Genomic DNA, 1,134 nt, shown 5'->3' with positions numbered 1-1,134 from the left:
GGGGCGAGACAGTCGACGCCCGACAGTTCGTATACATGGGAACGACCGTGTGTAGAAAGGAAGGGCCAAGTGCTCGAGGGCTGTGCCACATCCCCCCCCGAGGGAGCCACGTTGAGGGTGCTTTGGAGGGAGGCATAAGAGGAGTGTAACAAGTGGGTAGCGTGCCGGAGTGCCGAGGGTCTGTTGCGTCACCTGGGCTTCACGTGGTGCCGTGAGGGTGTGTGGACTGAGCCGTGGCGGAAATGGCGTACTGCAGTGTAGTGCGAGGGGCTCACTTGGACACGCGGCGGCAGCGTGATGTGCGCCCGCCTGGGTGTAGAACGGACGGAGCGATTTCTTTCTCTCTACTTCTGTCGCTCGGTCCCTGTCTCTAGGAGGTACGTGATGAGAGAACCGAGGCTCGCCCTCCGACCCAAACGACTTGGGCATACTTGGTAGAGATTACTGGAACGGCCTGTGTCTCTCAAGGGGTGTGCGGCGCCTTGAGCACAGCATCGCTGTTGCGCCCGTTAGTCGGGCCTTGAGAGATTCGTCATCTTGGGTTGTGTGCGTGGCGCAGGCTAGGATTGCGACCGACTGTGAAACGTTTTTGGGTATCTGGGGTAGGAGCGAGGCCGCAGCGTGATGCTGGGTCTGAGATGTACGTGGGGAGAAGTGTTTTACACTACAGCCGTGTGGGCCAGGACCACGTCTCGGGCGTCCGCGGTGACACTAGTTAGGCCAGTGTCCGCATCCTGTTTCCGGCCGGGTCGGGCTGTCTGGTGATCCCTCCGCACTAGGGCCAAACGTCTCCTTCGATACACTGACCTTGGCGGCTGCTCTCCGGACGCGGTACCCTAGAGATCAGCCTTTCAAGCTATGCCAGGTGCGAGTGTGGCGGGTGTCAGCGCAAACTCTTTCACGTGCGAACCGTGGGCACGGCAGCTCAACGCATACACACCAAACGCACAGTGTGTGCAACATTTGCGTAGGTAGGGTGGGACTGACTATTGTACAGTGCAGAGGCAGACAAGGCAGCTGAGGTGGCGCCCCCTGCGGCGGCGGCAGATACTCCAGTCGCGGCAACTGTAACTGAATTCAGCGCCGAGTCCGCACGGTTTCAGTCTTTGGTAACGGTTTGGTGGTTACCGTAGC

At 60.0% G+C, this 1,134-nt stretch overlaps 1 protein-coding gene across 1 annotated transcript; it reads right to left on the bottom strand.

The window, feature by feature from the left end:
- Window positions 1-127: 127 nt before the first annotated feature.
- Window positions 128-1,108, bottom strand: CSUI_006338 (uncharacterized protein; the record flags this gene model as incomplete). The annotated part of the gene is made up of 1 exon (XM_068066501.1): window positions 128-1,108. A coding segment is annotated over exon 1 (300 nt), but the record flags the coding sequence as incomplete, so codon positions are not given.
- Between the last annotated feature and the right edge of the window lie 26 nt (window positions 1,109-1,134).

Source organism: Cystoisospora suis (genome assembly GCF_002600585.1).
Source record: "Cystoisospora suis strain Wien I chromosome Unknown contig_3195, whole genome shotgun sequence".
NCBI classification, from domain to species: Eukaryota; Apicomplexa; class Conoidasida; order Eucoccidiorida; family Sarcocystidae; genus Cystoisospora; species Cystoisospora suis.
The sequence above is the reverse complement of the archived record's forward strand: the minus strand, read 5'-3'. Positions and strand labels throughout refer to the sequence as shown.